Source organism: Sinohyriopsis cumingii, chromosome 14 (assembly GCF_028554795.1).
Source record: "Sinohyriopsis cumingii isolate HCF-2022 chromosome 14, ASM2855479v2, whole genome shotgun sequence".
NCBI classification, from domain to species: domain Eukaryota; kingdom Metazoa; phylum Mollusca; class Bivalvia; order Unionida; family Unionidae; genus Sinohyriopsis; species Sinohyriopsis cumingii.
In genome coordinates, this window is record NC_142974.1 from 103639448 (window position 1) to 103660447 (window position 21000).

A 21000-nucleotide genomic window follows, 5' to 3' on the forward strand; every position below is an offset into this window, starting at 1 on the left:
AAAACTACAACAGGAATACCCTTCTTTTTATTCTATTGCACAATTTGCAATTGGATACTCTTGCATTATTACGTTCATTTTTTCTAGTGCCTAAGGCTAATTGCTAGACGAAAGCATGGCGTTTGCTCAACAACTTCCAGAACAGAAATATGAATGTATTACTTGTTCTTGCATTAGTCTCTCTCTCTCTCTCTCTCTCTCTCACACACACACACACACACACGAACCTAGGTCGTATTTTCCACATGACTGTTTGCAGTTTAATTTGACATCATTTTCTAACCAGATTTTTTTTCTTCTAAATGTTAATTATGTCTAATTGTTGAAGTAAATTGTTGTTTATTGTCGATAAAATGGCATCAAAGGAGCTAATGTTTCCTATTATGTAATGAAATTCTGACTCAAAATAAAATGTGTCCAGTAGATACAAACCTATTTCCAAATTGAGGTATTTTGGCCCACAGTCCTGTTTGCACTCCCTTTTGCCTCTAGATCGCATAGCCAGATCAACTAATCAATAAATAAATGTAAATCTATTTAAATGATATACTTTTTCGACGTTCTGCCTGTTATTTTGTGTCTATTTGGTTTGCAGTTATTTTGCTAAAATGCGATCACTGGTAGGAGGAATCAGAGACATATATAACGTTTAGTTAAACAAAAATTTTCCCACTGCCTTAAGCAACTTGACCAAGGAAGAAGTGTTGAGTACTTGGCTGAGGCTGTTCATGTACATTAACTGTTAAAGACTACCATGTACCTGATCTGGAAGGACTATTTGCAAAGCCACAGTATACACAATTTACATACATTATTCATACGGCATTATGTACTTGATATGCAAAGAGTATGTTTAGCAAAAATTTGAATAATCCTAATCCACATGACAGTTGTCTACTTTGTATGATGGATGTTAAGTTTTCACATTTTAGAATTGAAATTTTTATAAAATCATGTTCAGTCTTTTCAGTCATGAAAAATATATTCATTTGCACTCTTGGTTACCTTTTAAAGTCAAATTTGCAAGTCATTGTATCTAAAACTGGTGCATCTTTACACACCTTTTTCACAGGTCCTTGTTACAAAGAATTTATGAGTATAGATGGTTGGGGTGGGGTGGGGTGGGGAAAACATGTAACATTGTTCAGTTTTCCACCCATCCATCTGCCTACTAACCATTGCTCATAATTTCAAAAAAAACTAGCATGTTTTCAGTAGATAATGAGATGAAAGAATATTTCTTGTCTTTATATTCAATGATGGAATGCACTCACACTTTTTAATTACATATTATACTGTCTATAAATGACTCTGTAAACAAGAACTCCCAGCAGCAGAATAAATCCCATGAGAAAAAAAACTGTTTAGTTTACATGATGAGATGGGGGGAGAACTAGTGGTGATGAAATGACGAGGGGCAAACTGACTGGAGGGCAAAACAGCTTGTTTCTTCACTCCACACACATTCTTCCTTAACCATTAAAAGTAGGGTCCAGTTGTCAAGAAACACTAATTAGTCTTCTGACTTTAGATAAAACCTACTTTCCTGTAGTTAAACAGGGATCCATTTGCTTTATATAAAAGTATTGTTCAGACTTAAAATTGGTTTTGATTTAATTCAAATGCAAAACATGAAAGCAGGATACTATTGCATTATTGTAATGTATTTTTGCTTCTGATTTGTGTCCTTCTGTACTTCCCAAAACACATATGATATCCATTTATAATAATAAATACTCACAAAAGCTTGATGAAACCCAATGAAATTTGAAACATTTAAAAAATGTTAAGCATTGAAATTCAAGACAATTTCAAGTATAATTTGCACCTTTTGTAAGCACATATATCCTGAAAAAAATATTCAATAAAAACAATGAGCAGATCATTCACTTTCTCGAAGTACATTCCAATCAGAGTGATATTTTGTCATTTATTGAGATGAGCCATTTTGAATTAGCTTAAGGGTAGATGTTTTCATGTGAAAAGAGATTACATCTCCACGGTCATACCAGTCATTTATTTGGTCAGTCAGCTACAACGGAAATGAGTTTCGAGTTGTAGTTTCCTTGTAGACAATGTTTGCTTGAAGCGACAGAAATTGTACATCATGTTATTTGCTTTATGACAACTGCCAAAGACTTGGCGATAGTTGAGAGTGAAAAATCAGATTAGAAGGAACTGTTTATATATGGCAAAGATTATTTAGTGAAAAGCAGTTCGCTGTTATTGTTGTATTGCCTAATCATTACTTGTCTAAAGCATTTTTTTACAAGTAATTAGAAACCTAATTACTGTACATTATAGCAGTTGAATCAGCTTGTTAGCTTGTACATGTGTGAAAAAAATGTTGACATTTTGTTTGATTAAGATCTCTACATTTAGCAAATTTAAAATAAACCTAGAGGAGGAGCCTCTTTGCTTGAAAATACATGTATGTGGAATATGAAAGTAATCATTTATGAGGCTTAATGCATTGTTACTCTTATTTTATTTTTTATGACAACTTCACAAAATTAAATGAACATAAAATTTTTTTATCTCATCACAAAATTTGATACTAATTTAAAGTGATTCACTGTTTACATGAAACATTTGCAACTTGTTTAGATGAATTCAATGCAACATCTATATGCTGACAAATTGGACTTATTTCTTAAAATGAAATTTTTTTCATATTTTAAATGCATGTAAAATTTGTCTACATTTTTAGCTGATATGTTCACATAGAACGCACAAAATTTAATGCACTGCTGATCTTGAACTGTTTTTTTTTTACTTACTTGTAGCTTATATCACTTTTCAGATTTGGATCACACAGCAGATGTTCAGTGAGTAATCACAAATACCACATTTAAATACATGTAAATATTGGAAAGTTAACCATTTACACTTCATTATGAAATATGTAAAGTTATCAATAATTCTTTAATATGTAAACCAAAATAATTTGATAGGATATTTAGCTAACTATTTGCATAATTTTACAATTTGTCCTGATCTTTTATTTTTATATCTGACCACAAATGTGGCAGGGAAATATAATTCACTTTTGCATCACTCTATGTCTGTAAGTATATTAGTCCATCAATCAGTCTGGTTAACAAGGTTCCAGCAGGTCCTGTAATCCTGTAAAAGTTTTGGAATTAAAAAATAAATTTCAGGGGTCTTGAAAAGTCATGGAATTTCTCAAAACCTTGCAAAGTTTGAGAAAAGCCATGGAATTTCTGAAAATGGAGTTCAAAATATTGTTAACTGCTAATTTCATAGAATGCTGAGCACTGATTCAAGAAACTTGTTTTAAGCATAATGAATAATTTACTTGACAAGGCATGATATTGTGGCGTTTGTGTTTTGTGAAATGGCCATGGAAAAGTTTTGGAATTTGTTTTTGTTAAGTCTGCAGGAACCCTGGATTAAGTTTTGCATTATGACAGACTTTAAGCAGGGTCATTTGTGTTCCATGAACACGTTTCTACTTTTAGAAGTTGGGGTTGATTGAGTTTTATCCCAATAAAAGACAGTCTGAGTATATATTTGACTGTCTAGTAATTTCATTAAAAAAAAATTCATTCTACCTGGAGGTTTATTTTACTTTTAGTGAAATAATGTATTTTGAAATTAGATCCCTTGTAACCAAAATCATGGATGAAGTGCAGTGGTACATGTTTTATTTTTCATTTCAGGCTCCATTCTTGTATCCTTGCATGAAGAAGACTCCCTTGGCTGCCATGCCACAGGGATTTGGGAAAGAGGGATGAAAGGGATTGATTATGGGCTCCTATCTCAATATTAACAAAATCATATACAATTCCTATTTTATCTATTCACTAATTCCTGAAATTGGTTTGGTTTCATTTGATATTTTATGGTACTGTGTCAAAATTCTAACCACTGAGCCACTGTTGCTCCTGCTTCTGTGTTTAAGTTTTACATTGCAGAGGGTTTGGTTTTGTGGGTTTAATGACATTTTCAGTACATGATAGTCTTTTCATGGTGGCCAATATATTTGATCCATACATGCCTTAGACCAATTGGTCACCCAGGGCCCCTAGACATGCAGGAGGGTACTTTGTGTCTGTTATACATCCCCAAGCTTTCAGAATCAATTTTGATCTCAAAATGATAGGCCAAGCCCCTCTCCCAAGTACCCCAGAAAAAGCTTTATTTAGAGTTGTGACTGTGGTTGCCCTTATAGTGGTAATGTGCCAACAATCTTTTCTGGGTACACAATAATGCAATCCAAGATAATATCCTTTTTTTTAAATTTCAGTATAAATTCAAGTCACTGGTTCCAAGAATGTTATTTTTGAGCACTTCACATTTCCATAGAAGAATCACATGAATTAAATAAATTGAATATATAAACTCCAGCCCAAATGAATTACTGGACACAACAATAATGCAACTGAGTCTGCTAAGATCTTACTGCACAAATAAATAATTTCTAGAAAAAGAAGTTTATATGGTCCTTTACCTGACCTCAGGTCACAATCAGCACTTTAAATTTTTTTTAAATATACCTTATGGAATCTATCTTTCTGGAAGACTCCAGATGTTTACAAGCTAAAATTTTAGTGTGAACTAGAAGACTATTTCTAAAATTATAACATAAAATGTAAACAACAGGTATACCCTGCATTTCATTGGGAATTTCCAAAGTTCTAGACTTCAGTTTGGATAAATATGTTTACTAAAAAACAAAAATCAATGATTCAGGTCAGGTAGAAAATGAACTCGATTTTGCATGAGGTAAAATTAAAATACAATTATTCATAGCATATAATGAAAAATTTAAAAAATTAACAAACTAAACAATGCAAATTAAATATACATATCACATTATCCCTATCCATTGGTTTTGCCATCTTTGTCCTCACAGCTTTGGAGGATGTTATCGACTCACTCTTTCAAGTTCAAAGAAATATATTCACAAGTGCCATCTTCCATCTCCATTCTGATGATGCCCATGGAGATTCAGCTTTCCATGCAACCTTTCAAGAAGTCCTCTGGCATCTGCCTTTTGAATTCTGCCTGTCTCCTCCTGCGTTGTCAGTGGTCTCATGCAGAGTGTCCAGTTTTCACTTTAGTTTAACTTCAGTCTGGCTTTCTACAAATTCCTCTGGGGGCGCTCACCAGTTAATATGTACTTTTGAGAGAGTGACTTATGTAAGGTGAAGTAGTTCGCATTTAAAACATGCACAATGGAGAGAATGTTGGCATACCTCTATGCTACATTAATGTAATGTGGATGATATTTCTTTTGGATATTGTACTTTTGGAAATTTTACATGATTTAAGCACACTGCTAACTAAAATGACTGCTCCCTTGTGTTAAAAAATCAGCCTGAATTAGTCTAAAGTACACTATACATAGCAGCTATTAAAATAGGAAAAATGGATTTTGCCAGACTAGGCAATACCAGCTTCTGAAAGTGCAATGAATGAATTACCAAATATATAAAATGTGAAAAAAGTTATCGGCTCTTTTTCATACAATTTACCTCTGAAGTTCAGGAAGTGAAAATGACCAAGTAGAGCTAGCACTTTTTTGAAAGGTGCACATCTGAAGTAAGGCCAAGCTGTATAATCTATAACCCATAGTACACCCATCAATCATACACCAAAATAAAGGGAATTAAAGGTTCTTTGCATTATACCTAAGATATACAATGTCTTTTTTTAAATAGCCAGTATAACCAGTGAGGAAAGCGGGGGAAATTCTTTTTCTTTAAAATCCTAACCCTATGCAAAATACGAAACTGTAGAGCGCCACCTCTACCGAAGGCTATCCAAAGGGAGAACACTCATGTCTGACATTTGACTTAGCAAGCTGGCTACTTTTTGGCACTTTTTAACATAAATAAACCAAATGGCATGGTGACAGTCTTGTTGAGGTTGGGAGGGCTGCATTTGCAAGTTAGTCGATTTACTGATTAAGTATTTTGATTAGGTATTACATATATTGAAGAAACACGTTTTATTCCAACAATTCGATTTCATTTGCATCATTTTTTCTGGTACCTAACACTGTTTCCCCAAGTCCATTAGATTTATTAACTCAAGGTTTTTAACAACAAAGTAAAAAAAAGTTTGTTATCACATGAAAAATATTACATGCAAATTAATCAAATTTTCTCATGTTTCCATGACAAACTTTAGTGCCAGTCTTTCCAAAGGGAGACCACTCTTGGGTTTTTAACTATTACATGCTAATTCACCATGTTTTGTTGTTTTTTTCCTCATGATTCTACAGAGACTTCAAACTCTGTTGAATATTGCAAGATAGTTATAGACCTTAACTAGTAGCTCAGGGGGAGATAACTTGACTGAAGCCTTTGAACAGGTACAAACTGTCTTCTATTTTGTGAAGCCCATATATTTTCCAATGAAGGAGTATTTTATCTTAGGTCTATATGCTTTGTTTTTTAATCTCACATAATGTGTACGTTTTATTATTAAAGAACATTTGTGCTAATTAAAAAGAACTTTAATTGAAATTTTAAATACAACTTTGTGATGGATGCTTAATTTTCAATCCTGTTGATGTTCTGTTATTCATGCATCATTTTTGTTTTGCCTTTGTATAATAAAAATACGTATCAGTTGATATTACCTTTCTTACAGTCACAGCATTAGTGTCAAGACCTAATTTTAAATATTTTGTTCAGGTTTTAGAATGTCATTCACAGGAATTAGGATACATGATTGTCCATTTGTGGGCAAATTACTGTTCCAGGAAATTCGTGATATTCATAAAATATTAACTGCTAAGCAATGTATTTTTGTACAGGTGGCTATGGCCATGTTTGGCTACATGACGACAGATTACGACTCTGTAGAAATGACAGATGAAATGGAAGTGGAAGCTGAAGGTAGGGTTGTATAATATGTTACAGGAAAATATATGTAGGGCAGAAATGGGTTATATCATGTTACAGGAATAAATATGTAGGGCAGTACTGGGTTATATCATGTTACAGGAATAAATATGTAGGGCAGAAATGGGTAATATAGTGTTTCAGGAATAAATATGTTGGGCAGTACTGGGTTATGTCATGTTCTAGGAATAAATATGTAGGGCACAAATGGGTTACATCATGTTACAGGTATAAATATGTGGGGCACAAATGGGTTATGTCATGTTACAGAAATAAGTATGTAGAGTAATGCTGGGTTATATGTTTTACCTGAATAAATATGCAGGGTAATACTTGGTTATATCATGTTATTGGAATAAATATGCAACACAATACTGGGTTATATCATGTTACAGGAATAGGTATGCAGTGTAATACTGGGATGTCTGTGTTACAGGAATATATATGTTGAGCTATATTGGGTTAAAACCTAAAAAGTTGACCATTGATTCACTCAGAGACACCTGCAAAGGGACCTAGCAATTATACTTGTGCATGGTTATGATTTGAATAAGATATCTGCCAAATTTTATGAACTTCCAACTTGAAAGAGTAGAAGAAATTCATTATGCTCCATGCCTAAAGTTACGTACTTAAATCAGACTTGAGAAAAATGTGCAGTTCACTTGAACTTATTGTATACTTCAGGTACTAATGACTGAGATGGTACTATTGAAGACACTAAGCATTCTTAAAATTAATCTTCATAAACATGTTCTAAAGATATGTACAGTGAGCCCATATTGTAATTTATGAATGTATGGTTCATAGGAGTACAGTGAGCCCACATTAGCCCACATTGTAATGCATGAATGTTTGGTTCATAGGAGTATGCATGAATGTATGGTTCATAGGAGTATGGTGAGCCCACATTGTAATGCATGAATGTATGGTTCATAGGAGTACAGTGAGCCCACATTGTAATGCAAGTATGTATAGTTCATAGGAATACAGTGAGCCCACATTGTAATGCAAGTATGTATAGTTCATAGGAATACAGTGAGCCCGCATTGTAATGCAAGTATGTATGGTTCATAGGAGTACAGTGAGCCCACATTGTAATGCATGAATGTTTGGTTCATAGGAGTACAGTGAGCCCACATTGTAATGCAAGTATGTATGGTTCATAGGAGTACAGTGAGCCCACATTGTAATGCGTGAATGTTTGGTTCATAGGAGTACAGTGAGCCCACATTGTAATGCATGAATGTTTGGTTCATAGGAGTATGCATGAATGTATGGTTCATAGGAGTATGGTGAGCCCACATTGTAATGCATGAATGTATGGTTCATATGAGTATGGTGAACCTAGATTGTAATGCATGAATGTATGGTTCACAGGAGTACAGTGAGCCCACATTGTAATGCATGAATGTTTGGTTCATAGGAGTCCAAATATTGTACTTCTCTTTATACTCATTTATAAGTTGGGTACAACTGCAAATTTCATAGACCCAAATCTGATGTCACATAATGCACTGACAGATCTGGGTATGTACATTTTGTTAGGAGTGAAATTAGCAATATTAACCCTGATTTCTGGTACATTAATGAGATGACCAATCATAGTGTCTACTTTAGCAGTTGGACCTGACTTGTTAATGAATATATATGGTACCACCATTATAATAGGTGTGTTGTATGCAAGTAGTATACAGTGTTAATTGATGTCGGAACAGACTACAAATGGTTCTCGTCAGCCAGGGAAGTGAAATTAATTAGCAAATGTAATTGAATGGGGTCCATTACCGTGCCTATATTATGTGAGAGGCCAGAGCCCACTCAAAGGTGTTTATAGTGCATGACTGTATACAAATAAAGAAACTGTTCTATTTTAGTTTGTCCAGAATTTTGCAAATGTACCTCATATCAATTTTCTCATTTTTATGTGTGTACCAAAAGGTGGAGTGTGTTATGTTATCATGTTCACCATCTACAGTTACCAAACTTTGTGGATGGCTTGCACTTGGTGGTTTAGATAGAACCATATCAATATCAGGGTAAAAAGGTCACTGCAACTTAAAGAAGCAGTGTTCCAATTCTACACGATAAGTGGTCACAAAACTTTATGGGTGCCTTGCACTTGGATTAATGAAGAACCCTATCATTTTTGGGTCAGTGTCACAGTGACCGAGAGAAAAAAAATATCTGCACAATAACTTGAGTTCTGTGCATCTACAGTTACCAGTCTTTGTGAATGGCTTGCACTTGGGAAAAGAAAGAACCCAGTTAATTTCAAGATCAGAGGCCAGTGTCATGGCATACATGCAAACCATTATGCTTTTGACATAATCATTACACTTTCTTCTTAAAACCAAATTACATCATATGCTCACCTGTGTATGGATTATGCTTTTGCAGTACATTAAAATAAAAAACAAAGCAATAAATAGTTTTTTGTCAATTATATTGACATCTTTTTAATTCAACTCATAAAAACAATTTAATAATATTTAAAAAAGAAAAACTGCAATGCTGCATGAGAATTGTGTAAGAGCTAATTTATTGAGTAGAGAGCTACATATTATTTCTTAATTTTCTGGTTATAGCAACTGTAAGTGACCCATTTCCAAGAAAACAGATGGGTTTCTCTAATTTGAAACTATGCCTTGCAGGTTCATTACATTGATATTCAAGTTAGTTAGTGGACCAATCTGTACTTTTAAAGAAAATGGCACCAGATATTAAGCGAACAGGCTTTTAAAGTTTGACTTGTGGATGAAGCTTCTTACAGCAGATGGTCATTTTAAACTTAAAGTCATGTCAGATCAGAAAAAGGTCAAATCAGTACCACTTTGTTGTTGTTGTGGGGGCCCCCAACACCACTTTGTAAAGGTCAGTATGAGAGCAATGCAATACAGAACTCTGGTTGAGCAACTCATCATGTGTGGGACCTCATGATGATTCAGCAAAAGTTAGACATGTGGACTAGTTAAAGTCATGTCAGATCAGCAAAAGTTAGACATGTGGACTAGATCAAGTCATTTCATATCAGAAAAAGGTCAAATCAACACCAGTTTGTAAAAGGTCAAATCAAGACCGCTTTGTAAAAGTCAATACGAGAGCGATGCAATACAGAACTCCGGTTGAGCACTTCGTCCTGTGTGGGACCTTATGATGATTCAGCAAAAGTTAGACGTGGACTAGTGCAAGTGAGTGTTGAACATAATGTTTCAGTATGTTTTGGTATTTTGGTTCTATACCACATGGAATATGTTTTTTTTTCTTCAAAGTATTTTGACCTGCTGGAGGTTATTAGTAAAAATAAACATGTACATTTTTAGCTACCATATCACAGCCTCAGTGAAGTAGGGGTACTAATATTGGTACTAGTAATATATAGATTACACTTTTTATACTCAGATTACACTTTTTTGCCTTATATTAACAAAAATTATACTTATACCTCTCTCTCTCTTGGGTTTGGCATGTGTGTCACTTACTGAAAGAACAAAAATGGCTTCTGCACGATAATTTGAATTTTCCACCATCTGCAGTAGCAAAACATTGTGGATGGCTTGCACTTTGGGTAAAGGTAGAACCCAATCAGTTTTGAGGTCAAAAGGTCAAGAGCACCAACTGAGAGAAGAGAAGAAAATTCATTTCAGCACAGCAGCTTGAGTTTTCCATCATGGATGGCTTGTACTTTGGGTGAGAAATAACCCTATCAGTTTTAGGTCCAGAAGGTCAGTATGACGGAAAGAATAAAAGTGGCTTCCACAAATATATTTAAGTTGTCTACACAGAGGACTGTTAAATACATGGCAGTATATAATGTACAATTCCTGCTACTCCAAGTACTTCGTTTTCATTTCAGGTGAGGACATGATGTCCCTGTTATTCCATTTCCTTGATGAATGGCTTTTTGTCTTTTCTGCAGACCCTTTCTTCATTCCTAGAGTAAGTGCTTTTTGCATGGCTTTTGAATGCTTAGATTTACCTCCCCTTGATAACCTCTGATGAATATAAATAACATTGAACCTGCCTACAGCAGTATCCTGGTCATTACGATTTACATCATATGGTTTCCGTCTTAGATTGGGCATTTATCATCAATTATGTGAAACTTGTACTACAAGTTTAGGGTTCCTTCAATTTACACTTTTAACATTTAACCACATTTTCAAGACGGTGTATGTGAATAAATTTGTAATTTCTCCAATAATCCATTTCTGCTATACTTTTCTGTTGAGTGAGAGACAGTTATTAGATAGTGAGAAACACAAGGGAAATATATCCCCTCCCCAAAAAAAACATCACATAATACAAAATCTCTATTTCATATGAAGAAAAAAATAATTTACAATGTTTGACTGGTGGCCATTATTGGCATCTTTAAAGAAATGTATAATTATATATTATTGTATTTTAATGTTTAGTTTTTTATTTTGGCATATTTGTGACATCAGTCATCTTGATCACACAGGCGATCCACATGCGTAATCCTTTTGCTTTATAGTACTCCATTATAACATTGTCAGTGAGACGCAGTTGACATGTAGAATTCTATTGCTTTTATAGTACTTCATTATAACACTGTCAGTGAGATGCAGTTGACGTGTAGAATTCTATTGCTTTTATAGTACTTCATTATAACACTGTCAGTGAGAGACAATTCACGTATACAATCATATTACTAGTATGGTACTCCCTTATAACACTGTCAGTGAGAGGCAGTCTAAATATAGAATCCTATTGCTATTACAGTACTCCATTATAACACTGTCAGTGAGAGGCAGTTGACATTTAGAATTCTATTTGCTTTTATAGTACTTCATTATAACACCGTCAGTGAGAGACAAAATTCATGTATAGAGTCATATTACTACAGTTATAGTGCTCCATTATAACACTATCAGTGAGAGGCAGTCTTAGTATATAATCATATTGCTATTATAATACTCCATTATAACACTGTCAGTGAGAGGCAGTCTAAATATAAAATCATATTGCTGTTATAATACTCCATGATAACACTGTCAGTGAGAGGCAATCTAAATATGGAATCCTATTGCTATTATAGTACTCCATTATAACACTGTCAGTGAGAGGCAATCTAAATATGGAATCCTATTGCTATTATAATACTCCATTATAACACTGTCAATGAGAGGCAATCCACATACATAATCCTTTTGCTTTCTAATACTGCAGTATAACACTGTCAGTGAGAGAGTATATCAACTTATAGTGTGAGTGCCTTACAATGAAGTGCATTATACAATTTACGCTAATTATAGTTCTGTCTTGGAGCTGTAAAGTATACTGCCTCATAGTGAGGCCACCTTATAAGGAATACATACTAGAATCCTACCATACTATATTTTGCTTGGGACTGTGTTTTACTGAGGTTTCTTTAAGTGAGAGGCCACTGTACAAACTTACAGATTCACAAGGCGTATTAAATTATTAAGACAAGTTGTTTTTTTAATATATGTTTTACCCCATTTTTTTCTTGTAAATCTGTATGAATGTATATGGTCTATACTCTATACAAATCAGTTTGTTGTTTTTTTAACTTTTATTACTCATTAAGCATTTATTAATAAATGACAACGACTAATGCAGTACATTTAACTGTTTTATGCTTGTGTTAATTTTATCCTTGTATTTATCCTTATATTTTCTTACAGAAAGTTGAAATAACAGAATTTGATAACGTCAACTTTAAGATAAAATCAAAAGGGTAAGTGTACAGTATAACAGTAAGGTGTTGTCATCATTAACAAAATTAAGAGTTTTTGTTAAAGTTTTCATTAAAACAGTCAGATAAGAGGAAATCTCACTATATGGGTCACAGTGGAGACAGCATGATAAAAAGTTAGGCTTACACTGCAAAATTCTGTATAAACCTTAAAAGGCATTTTAACACATTGTAACTTTCAAAGAACAGTGGTTAAAATGGCTTTTAATTTTAACCAAAGATGTAGTACACGTAGCGAGATCAGTCAGTGTGAAATAGTCTGTTTGAGGGAGACCTAATTTCAATTTGCTTTAGTGTTGCATTATTAACTTTAAATTTCAACTTGCTTTAGTGTTGCATTATTAACTTTAAAACAGTTTGAGATTTGCTTTAACATCTCCAGTGAAATGTACCTTAATTTTTTGCATGCAAAAAATTATTATTTTAGAGTATGAAAAATCATATGTAAGATAAATAATATTATTTTTTGGTCCTGACCATGTATGAAAATAAAGGGAACATACCAAAATAAGGTTTACAGAACACACAGTACTCAACAACGTAACAGTACTAATGTTTCAATGTACAAAATGAACATAAACGTTTTTGTCCCATTCTGCTTTAAGTCAAGAATCCAAGGACAATAAAGATAGAAGTACTAAAAGACATTTTTTTTATGAGAGAGAGAGACCAGAGTGATGGCTGAAACAGTAATGTCTCCGTGTGCAAGATCATCTGCACTTAGAGCATATTATTTTGTAGCTGTTATGGTATGTTATGTTGGCAATATGATTAAGATAGTATGAACATGTATTATTTATCTGTGTTAGTTACCAGTAAATTATATGCAACAATATAAACTCATGTTTTTTTGGTGAGAGAGAAAAAAGAGAGGCTACAGGTAGATTTTAATTTGTATTTTCACTTACCTGACAATTGTGATCTTCTTCATGTACTAGGACACTACTATATTCCATTATCAATTAATACCTCTAATCAAGAATTCATTCTGGTTTTAATTACGATATGCATTGTCACAAAGAATCACATGTCTAGGCAATGTTATTACTCACTAATTAAATGTATTTGGAGCTTGCTCATGTTATTCCAATTGAAACCAGGTGAAGGGCAAGATTTCAAGAAGAGATCAAATTAGTGAGGCCACCAATAGGAAAATGAAAATCTGTCAATGTGCTATGAAGGCCATTGTCCATACCACAGATGTTGTAAGGACAAGCAGTCACCCGCATCACTCATTAATCTACTCACCAGTAACGATAGTAATAGAGGGGTGTGTCATAGAATAGACTCACAAACAAATTTTAATTATATACAAGTCAAAAAAAGTATTTAAAATGTATACATGAATTGATTTAACAGTCAGTGACTTTCAAATGACAACTCTCTTATATTTTGTGTTTGTATTACAGTGTGTAATATGAAACAATAAGTTGATCAATGTTCTGTGGTATTCACTTTGAGATATAATCTGTGTTGGATAAGAAAACAGCAGAAGGCTTCCAAACTCATTTTAAAACACATTTGTTGTTTGTTTTTTTTGTTAAGTTGACTGACTTAGTAAAGAGCACTAATTAACAATAGCATTAAAGGACATGTAAAGTCCTTTGTCCAGGTTTTAATAAAGAAAACAGAATAAGGGCAGATCAATGAGTGTAGATTCTCAATTAACAGAAGAATTGCCATTTCAGCAAGAGAGGATTAAAGGCCTCCTTGTACAATTATAGATGGTGATTATTTATTTCTTTATCTCCTGTTTTATTTTTGAATGTGATATGCAAAGGTAACAAATAGGTTGGATCAGTTTTAATTGAGGCAAGTTATGTTCTTCATTTAGTATTATGTGAAACATACTCATCAAACAGTATATTGATATTTTGATGAATCTGTATTGTACATCAGTATTTTGTCAAAGCCGTTTGAAATAACTCCTCATTGAGTCAAAATGAAAATACATGCCTAAAAAGATAAGGAATGAAATGATCAGTGACCTATCTTCACATCATAGTTTGACATCTTTGTATTGTACATTGCTATTTTTCAAAGCTGTTTTAAATGTAAACTTCTCTTCTTGACACAAATAAAAAAACATCAAAATATGTGGTTAAAAAGAAATAAAAGAATGATCCATGACCTGTCTTCACAATTATAAATGGTGATTCTTTGATTTCTTAATCTCCTTTTCATTATTTGATGTCTTAATTACAAATTTACTACAAGTTATCAAACAGATAGCTTTTAGTTGAGGCGACAAAAATAGCTGATATTTATTGGGGATTATGTCAAATATATGCTCAGAACAAATACATTGGTGGTTTACATTCTACACTGGTACTTTTTCAAAGCTGTTTGAAATGTGAATGTCCCTTATTGAATCAAGAAACATGAAATGATGTGGTTAAAAATAATAAAATAAATGATAAGTGACCTTTCTGAACGATTATAAATAGTGATTCTTTTATTTCTTAATCTCTTGTTTCATTATTCTATGCCAAACTTAAGAATTTACCCAAAGTTTTCCTATACCCAAGCCAAGGTTTGAACCTATGCAGTTAGAAGTAAAATGTCTGTGATCTGTAAAGGGGACCACCTTAGACCACTTGGCCAACCTGGTCCCCTATTTATCATATTTATAAGTTACTGAAATACCAGTACACATTTTTATTATTATACAAAATTGATAGCAGTACACATCTTTATTACAGATATGGAGAGACGTTTGATATCCAAAAGCACCCACAGGTAAGAGGATTTTCCAGTCATAAATTTAGCCAAATTTTATATATGTTCAAAAAACTTTTCTTGTATTTTAATTTAAATTAGTGAATATTTTTATATGCATTGCCATGAATATAGATGGTATAAAATATTGTTACCCTATTTCATCTGTTTGTACATAATGTTAATTACCGTAAAAAGTGAGTATAATTGGTCAGTTATAAATTCCTGTATTTCTGTTAAAGATTTTTTGCAGGGATATAAGTAATCAAAGAAGGCGATAACAAAGTCTTGTGACTTGAAAGCTGACTCACATGACTAGCAATGCACAACTGGGTAATATAAATAAATGGTGGACATCCTCCACTTCAAAAGTGGAAATGTTAACATCTTATATGTAATTCGAATATGTGAAATGATTTTATTATTTACAGATACTTTTAACTGTGTGATTTATTGTGAGTGAAAATGATGCACACACGCACACACACACACAGAGGCTCTATTATAATTAAACAATACTGATTCTTCAGCCATTTGGCAGGAATTTTTTTTGGCCTAAGGGAGGTAACTGCCATAACTAGCACATTAAACAATTGCCTACATAACAAACAGTGGTAGATTAGTGTTTTATGTGTAGTTTATGTAAAGTTTATGAGGTAATAAATTCATTACAGGGTTGAAGATAGTCATAATATATCAACACCTGGGTAATAAAACATGCAACTAATATTTTCAAGTTCATTAGTTTGGTTGGCATTTAATATCTTGTCTTTTCTTTGGATATTGTTGTATGCAGTCTTGCGACTTTGTGTGTGGATGCATCCTGTTAAAATACAAAATGATCAAATAAAAACTGAGTCACTGTGACATAATCTCAAACCTCAGTAACTTCTTTCAAGTTCAGGTCATTTTCTATGTCATGGTTTGTCTTCGGAGTTCATCAGTGTTTGGATGCATCTTTAGGAGTGTGTCACCATCCTATATAAATTAAGTCACCATGGCAGGGCATTTGCATTTTGTGAGAACATTTCAGGTTTGTGGTTTTAATCGTGTATACAGATTATTCATTCATGATAGCAAAATGATTTTGCAGGCTCATGTTATCTGCGAGATCATCAATTGGATATTTATGATGTAATTTAGTAATGCAGTACATTGTCATGAGTGCTGACAATCATGTGGTAACAGGTACTCAGATATGATTTCCTTGAATTTGACATGTTTATATATATTTTTTTACAGAAACATATAACAATATTGGAGGGGGTGGACCGCTCCTGTGGCCTAGTGGTTAGAGCATCCGCCTCGGATGCGGGAGTTCGTGGGTTCTATCCCTGGCCAAGTCATACCAAAGACTTATAAAAATGGTACTAACAGCTGCCTCGCTTGGCACTTAGCATTAAGAGGTTATTGTTAGGACTGGTTGGCCTGGTATCAGGACAATGTGACTGGGTGGGACATCATGTTACATGTCTGCAGCATGATGCCCCAGTGCTAGACATCACTATAAACTGCCACACTGCAGACATCATAGCAATATTACTGATTTTTTTAAAAATGCTACGTTAAAAATCCAAATCACCCGCACACACACACACATATATGGGGGGGGGGCTGGATGGACAAGTGGTATAACCACTCACCTTTTCATAACTCACACATCTCACTTTCATTTACATGAATTCGAGTCTTGGCTTGACCAAGGTGGGTATGTGAGAAAGTTTATCAGTAGCTTCCCATAGGTCAGTGGTTCTTCCCGAGTTCTTCCCCCATCAAATATACTGGCCATTAAGTACATCATTTTACAGCAGGAAATGTACTGGCCACCATGTATACATTGTTTACAACAGCTTTTCTTTAAGATGCTCCTCCACTTTGGAGAGCACCTCACACCAACATTGGTGCCATTCTAGAGTACTAGTACAGTGTGTTCACAGAGTCAGTACACAGAGCAATAAATTATAAATAACAATAAAACTATTGCCAACTTGGGGATTATTGTTGTTGTAGGGTTTAATACCATTTTTCAGCACACGATAGGCTATACGTGGCAGCCAGTAATAATGGTGGAGGAAGAACCCGGGAAATCCCCGGAAAGAACCATCAACCATCAAGAAGCTACTGACAAGCTTTCTCACATACCCACATTGGCTGAATCCTAGACTTGAGCCTATACAGACAGAGGTGAGATGGCAGTGATCCATAACAGAGAGCGCTTTAGACCACTCGGCCACTTGGGGCCCCGAGAATTATTGTAAGGCGTGTTCTGAATACTCTGATCATTTATGTTTACTGTTGGAAAAGTAACCTCTACCCAGATATAATTTTGTTCATTAATAAACAGTTGTTTACCCCATTTTTGCTGGTTTTTGGGGTTGTTTTTGTTTTTAGCTAATAATTTTCCTGGATTTCATGAAAGCAATGAATTTAAAGACCAAATGATCAATGCTTCTCTCTGTGTAATCAAAAAGAACTTTATGCAGTTCATTGATTTAAGTAGGGAAAACAAATGTGTAATTTTTTTTATAAACCCACAAAAATTTATAGCCACAGAAACAAATGAATTCATAGTACAATATGATAAATAATGCTAATTGATTAAAATTTGATTAAAATGTGGTTGGAAAATGGTGAAAGCATAATCATGACGTCCCTGACGGAAGAGACATATTGGTTTTATGCTTTCTGTCCATCCATCACTCTGTTATGCATTCTGGTAAACTCCGCTATTTTCATTCTAGAGCATATTTAATATTTATATACATTGGATGTGTTCTAAGACCTCATTAGGTTTATTTGATAACTTGTTAGCATAATTTTGTAAAACCCATTTAAAGTAGACAAATTAAATAAATAAAATTTGAAATTCATGTTAACAAGAAGATGCATGTTGATGGCTTGATTGGAATTTCATGTCATCATAGTAATTTCTATTACATTTGACACTGACTTATTGTGTCTGCTGTATTTTTCAAAGAATTATTTTATTTTTTATATGGGGAGTCCAAGATTTTAACCATCTAACCCCTCAAAATATGAAGTTTGTCCCAAGTTTTGCAAAGCTAAAGCTTTATGCATGTTATTTAAATTGACTAAACTGATTTTTTTCTAATGCAAGCCAAGTAGTAGTGTTAAAGAATGACATTTCATTGTGCTTGTGATTACATAATACCTCCCACATTGCATTGCCAGCAGTAGTATTGGTCAGCAATTCATCGAATGTCAGGCTTTGAGAGACACATGACAATGGGTTCATATGCTTGAATGTCCAGCCTGGCCATGGGGGCCCTGAGTGGCCGAGTGGTCTAAAGTGCTTACTGTTCTGGATCACTGCCATCTCACCTCTGTCTGCGTGGGATCTAGTCCAAGGCTCGGCTAGCGTGGGTACCACGTGGTCAGGGGTTTTTCCCTTGGTTTTCCAGGGTTCTTCCTCCACCAGTTATACTCGCTACCATGTATAGCCTATCATGTGCTGAAAAATGGCATTAAACCCTTGAACAACAACAACCAGCCTGGCCACAAACCTGCTTTCTTTCATGGAGTGTTGTAGATCGGAAATCATACAACCAAGCTCCAGTTTAAGATTGAATGTTCAGTGAGCACACAAAAGTGACATCACAGAAATAGTGATTGGCTGATCAAAATCCATTTTAAAAGTAAATGAAAAATGCTGAATGTTTACAAGAAGAACTTGCATATATTTCAAGTTATTAAATACTTGTTTTGCAATTTAAGAGAAAATACTTTGCTTTGTCTTTTCAGGGGTCAGAAGTCAAAGCAATCACCTATTCCAATATGCAGATATACGATGATGATGAAATGCACGAAGTGTTTGTTATCATTGATATTTAACCCCATCTGTATGGAAATTTGTACCATCCTATATTTTGCACATTGTGCATAGTAATCCGACCCCATTTTAATAATTAATTTTCATGAAATTAAAAAATTTAAATATCTGTTTTATTGGTCTGAAGAAAAAAAAAGAATTTGTTTCTGAATGTTCTGCAGGCAGAAAATATTGAACAGGGTTGTGATATATTGAATTCTTGAACATCTTGAAAAAGACTTTTATTATCTCCAAATAAAATTTGAAGATTAGAAGATTTCTCAAATAATTTTTTATATAATCAAGAAATAAAGTTTGGCAGCTGTTTAGTTTTAAAACCATCAAGATATTTATAATACAATCTGGTGACTGATGTTATAAAAGGCAAGACATAGTGATGTAAATAACCATCTGGTATCAACTTTTTGTTAAAGAGAAAACAAAAAACTTTTCATAAGAGAATTGTCACAATTGCATCTGATGGGGAAAGAAAAAACTCAAGACATCCAGCAAGATTACAGGGAGCAATCAGATTTTGGTGGGTTCCATGACTTGATACATCATCTTAGCAGAGAAATAAATTCAACGTTTTAAACAATTCAGCTCATAGACTGGAAAAGTTGTGGATGGTCTTTTGTCCTTAGTCCAGGACTAGTTTGTTACCACTACACCGCCTGAATGAATTGGAGGATTTCAATGAAACTGTAGATAAAATCCCATGGTGTAGTGGCCTAGATGAAAATGGTGCTGCAGAAACATCCAATATGGCCACCGCAATGCCTATCTTGAAAATCTTAGGGTTATATCAGTATGGGACTTTAACTAAAAGACTTCGTATGATGTCTAGTTGGTCCTAAAGAAAATGGGACCAATCTGTTGTCTAATATGACCACCACAATAACCATCTTCAAAATTTATTTTACTACTCTGCCTGAATGCAAAGTCAAATTTACATGGCATTTCTGCCAGAAAACTGCTTATGATGCCCATTATAACACCCATCTTGAAAATCTTGTTACTCGTGTAAGACTGAAGTCCTGTCTACATGGGAGTTGCATCTGAAGACAACCAATCATACATCCAAGTCCCTTTGAGCGGCTCATGGTTCAGTAATTGGTTTATCCGGCTGCAGCAGCATCATTGCAGATGAGACAGTAAATTTAGATTTGTAAACTTTTGTTTCAGAATATTTATTTTGATGCAAATGAAAGGATACAGTATTACAGTCAATAGCTGATGCAAAATGTAATTCTTTTTTATTTCAAATTTAGATCATGAAATTCCAATGTATAATTTGATTTATTGTTTTCTTATTTATTGAACAAGAAAAATATGCATTATACCACTCTATCATCAGTTAAATTTTGTTTCTTTTTTGTGTCTTTTTTCTTTTTTAAGGTCAACTGGCCATAAGGTTACACGAGCTCAAAATATGGCCTTGCATCTATTATGCATTGCTTGTCCAGGTGCTTGTTACCTTTCTGGAGTCCTTATTTCTGATATGATTTCAGTCGGACTTATGAGATGATATCATCAAAACCTTGGAGAAGTTTGATAAGAGAGATCCATTGCATACTAATGAGGTGATCTTGTATCAGACTCACTCATCTTGTTACCATTATGGAGGCTGTATTTCAGATCCTCTTTTGATAAAATTTGGAATATATACTTGCATTATTAAGATCTCTTATACTTGCAATGTTAAGATCTCAAATGGGTTTGGTAATGATTGAGATCCACATTTAATATTGCATGTCTGGTAAAATTAAGTAATAAGTGAGATCTGTATATGAGGTGCCTTGTATCTGATTGGCCGAGATTGTTACCTCCCA

General features: G+C 33.9%; 1 protein-coding gene across 1 annotated transcript; it reads left to right on the plus strand.

The window, feature by feature from the left end:
- The first annotated feature begins 4 nt into the window (after positions 1-4).
- Positions 5-20542, plus strand: LOC149784530 (tRNA-splicing ligase-activating factor archease-like). The gene is made up of 9 exons (XM_089932616.1): positions 5-155; positions 2804-2828; positions 3684-3694; positions 6312-6343; positions 6791-6872; positions 10735-10817; positions 12551-12603; positions 15324-15360; positions 19102-20542. Exons 1-9 carry the CDS (start codon positions 116-118, stop codon positions 19189-19191), a joined length of 453 nt encoding a protein of 150 aa, XP_089788742.1. The 5' UTR covers positions 5-115; the 3' UTR covers positions 19192-20542.
- Positions 20543-21000: the final 458 nt, after the last annotated feature.

Bases quoted from the DNA above. Each gene is read 5' to 3' on its own strand.
- LOC149784530 (XM_089932616.1), top strand. From the start codon at position 116: ATGGCGTTTGCTCAACAACTTCCAGAACAGAAATATGAAT. The intron at 6,344-6,790 runs GTACAAACTGTC...ATTTTTGTACAG, and splicing joins TGACTGAAGCCTTTGAACAG to GTGGCTATGGCCATGTTTGG. The intron at 10,818-12,550 runs GTAAGTGCTTTT...ATTTTCTTACAG, and splicing joins ACCCTTTCTTCATTCCTAGA to AAAGTTGAAATAACAGAATT.